The sequence below is a fragment of the Aulonocara sp. 'chitande type north' Nkhata Bay genome, linkage group LG11, assembly GCF_057382095.1.
Source record: "Aulonocara sp. 'chitande type north' Nkhata Bay isolate Kocher_YH1m ecotype deep benthic linkage group LG11, A_spYH_male_GT1.1, whole genome shotgun sequence".
Classification (NCBI taxonomy): Eukaryota; Metazoa; Chordata; class Actinopteri; order Cichliformes; family Cichlidae; genus Aulonocara; species Aulonocara sp. 'chitande type north' Nkhata Bay.
In genome coordinates, this window is record NC_141354.1 from 40,230,238 (window position 1) to 40,233,460 (window position 3,223).

General features: G+C 44.6%; 1 protein-coding gene across 1 annotated transcript; it reads right to left on the reverse strand.

Moving 5' to 3' along the window:
- Positions 1-309: 309 nt before the first annotated feature.
- LOC147319904 (putative C-type lectin domain family 20 member A) lies at positions 310-2,889 on the reverse strand. Its single transcript, XM_086309817.1, has 5 exons — positions 2,811-2,889; positions 1,553-1,906; positions 951-1,319; positions 780-880; positions 310-447 (listed from the first exon to the last, which is right to left on the reverse strand). Exons 1-5 carry the CDS (start codon positions 2,887-2,889, stop codon positions 310-312), a joined length of 1,041 nt encoding a protein of 346 aa, XP_086165943.1.
- Positions 2,890-3,223: the final 334 nt, after the last annotated feature.

The following is a 3,223-nucleotide window of genomic DNA, read 5'->3' on the forward strand; positions in this document are numbered from 1 at the left end:
TATTAAAAAGAAAATCATTTGCACCTGTTTCCTGACACCACAGCAGGACCCTCAAAGCAGAGCGTCACCCTGCTCAGGAGAGTCGTGATTAGAGGTCCAGCAACACTAATCTACAGAGTAATTACTTTTCAAACATTACACATACATATACTCGATTACTAACCCTAATATACACAATAATTTAGGAGCTAGCTACTGATATTTGTCAGTCAGATAACTTCTAAAGATTAAAAGACGTAATCGATTTATCATTAAAACATCAGCCAGTAATAATGAATACACAGATGATGTCACTTCCTGGTGTGCAGACTAAACCGACCCACAGTCTTCCTTCTCACAGTAAGCGGCTGTCTCCTCCTCTCTGTGGAAAACCTTCCCATCAGGCTGCGTCCTCCACCTCAGCTTCACCTCCTCAGTGACTCCTTGCTCCGCCAGCTTCTCCCTCACCTGAAACACAGTTTGCACACATTATGACAGTGTGTAAAATCAACAAGTGTTTGAAACCTGATGAAGACACAGTGACTGATTTATAACCAGCACAATCACCGAGGAGTCTGAAAATACCAGGATCACTGAACTTTCATTCTTAAATTCTTGAATTCATGACAACACTGTTGTCATTGACTATTTTCTTTCTTGCTGACTGAGGACATGCAGACAAGAGGAAAATGCCACCAAATGATCCTCTGGTTTTTTAGTTTAAAGATGCAAGAGGCTGCAGTTTGGTGGGGCTCTGCTGCAGCTCTGCAGCAGGAACAGGGTGTCGTGTGTCCTCTGACCTGCTGCAGGATGGACTCTTGCACTGCGGGGTCGTTCAGGTCTGCAGAGCCCGCTCTCAGCTGAACCTTCACCCTGCGCTGCAACACTGGAGTTTGGACATCTGCAGAGAAACAACAAGCCCATCAGACCTGGAGGATCAGGCTCTGCAGTAACAGTGAGCACAGACTCACCCTGGTAGCAGAGGAAGGGGTGGGTATTATCGCATGGCTGGAAAAGCAACGATGATGATGATTGGTCCACCATCACACAGTCCCCATCTCCTGATTGCAAAGTCAGAGGCAGGAGCTGGACGTCGCTGCCATCGGACCACTCCCAGCTGTTGCTCAAACCAATCCAGGCAAGTGACAAAGAGGGAATCAGCCATCTATTTCCATTCACTGAATAACTATCATACATGTCTGACGCCAGCAGAGTCACGATCTCCGTGTTGTTCACCACACTGTTGACGGTGCTCAGGTCTGTGTACCTCTCCCTGCAGTAGGACCGAGCGCCATGAAAGCTCCTCGAGTCCTGCACCAGGATGTAACGGCCAGCATCACCTGGAAGAGAAACGAGCAGACAGAGTCAGAGCACAGGCTGGAAATGTTCACCAACAACATTCGCCTTTTTTAAACTACAAACTGATATTTTTAAGAAATGCTGATCATGATATCTTTTCTTCGACTAAATGTGTTTTAGTTGTACATAATAATATAAATATATAAATATATCTATCTATCTGAGAGACTATTGTTCCTTCGTCGTGGTGCTTTTAGGTGCCGATGCCACTCACCGCTGTAACAGATGAAGTGCTTCTCTTCTGAACAGTCTCTGGTCGACCAGAATCCCAATGCAGATACCGTCACACACTTCCCCACACCAGGCTCGCCTGTGCCCCAGTTTGTGAAGGTTGATTTACCTGTTCCAGTATAAGACCACTTCCAGACCCTGAAGAGTCCGATCCAGAATTTTTGACTCCCCACCAGCCGTTGAGCCGCCATAGTTTCGTCTTTGCTGGTGAAGGTGGCGAGATCGGTGTACTTCTCTCTGCAGTAAAGCTGAGCTTCGGTCCAGGTCTTTGACTGAGTGACGAAGTGGAACTGTCTGTCGCACTGACCAGACTGAAACTGGCAAACGACCACATAACCTGAGAGACGACACAAGAGACAGCCCTGACTGCAAAAACACACGCCACCCAAAACGTCACCGATTATTCTGTGCCAGGAAAACTTCCGTTTATCGCTTTGACTCAACAAACTCTGCTCGTCTCCACTGATAACTGTGAATCGTTTTGATTTATTAACATCTGAAAAACCAAAGTGGTCCACAGGCGATCAACCACACAAAGTTTGATATTTTTGGCAATTAATTATTTTATGTCTGTTCAGGTATTCCACTCTTCTGCAGTCGAATAAAGAAGTCGTGAAAATAAAATTTCTCCAGATCAAAGTAAAATTAGCTCCAGTATACCTTCCTGGTTATACTGGAGGGAGTTTTTTCTTCCCACTGTCACCAAAGCGCTTGCTCACAGGGATCATCTGATTATTGGGGTTTCTCTGTGTTACTGTAGAGTCTTTAACCAACTGTTGCTGTGATGTGGTGCTGTATAAATAAAACTGAACTGAACATTAGCTGCAGTTCCAGCAACAGAGTAAACCTCAAAACATTTATGCAATTTCTGCATCACTAACTGAATCTATATAAATTCCAGTGGCAATACAACACCAGCTGTTTGTGATGGCATAACGTCACAGCTTCATTCAGTCATGTTGGTGAGATACACTGAAATCAGGCTGTAAATAAAAGAATCAGTAAAACGTGGCACTTTACACAGACGCCACACATAACCTGCTCCAGACCAAGTTATGTGTTTATCATCAGTTGCTATGGTGATCTAGCAGGTGAAAAGATGAAAACAAGAAACTGACTTTAAGCTTGATAATCACACTCTCACCTCGTAGCACACAGTTTCAGTTTATTGTGGTTTGAGGCCGACAGGTCGCCACATATCCTTGTAACTAAATGTGTGAGAGTGAGACATGTTTGCTGACCTGAGAGCAGCAGGAGGAGCGCTTCACCACACTTCATGACGGACAGCTCGGAGACTGTAAGCACTTCTTCTGCAACCATTTCATCATGGACACAAAACGTCATCAGCATAGAGGGACACTTCTTTATTGTTACTGAGTTATTTCTCACTGTAAACTGTCAGCGTGTTCCTTTGTGGGAGTCTGAAGACATTATTTTCATGTGTTTAGCATCACATTCCTGTGATACAGGAAGGAGGATAATCACAGGCCTTAAATCAACCCTGGCATTACTCCTGTTTGTTCTCCAAATTGGGACGATTAATGATAGATGGGACCTTCTAGTCTACAGTTCCACAGTGACACTGACCTATCCCACCGGCTGACAGCACCAGCTCTGTCATGAACTTGAAACAGTGTTAAATTCCTGTTAAATC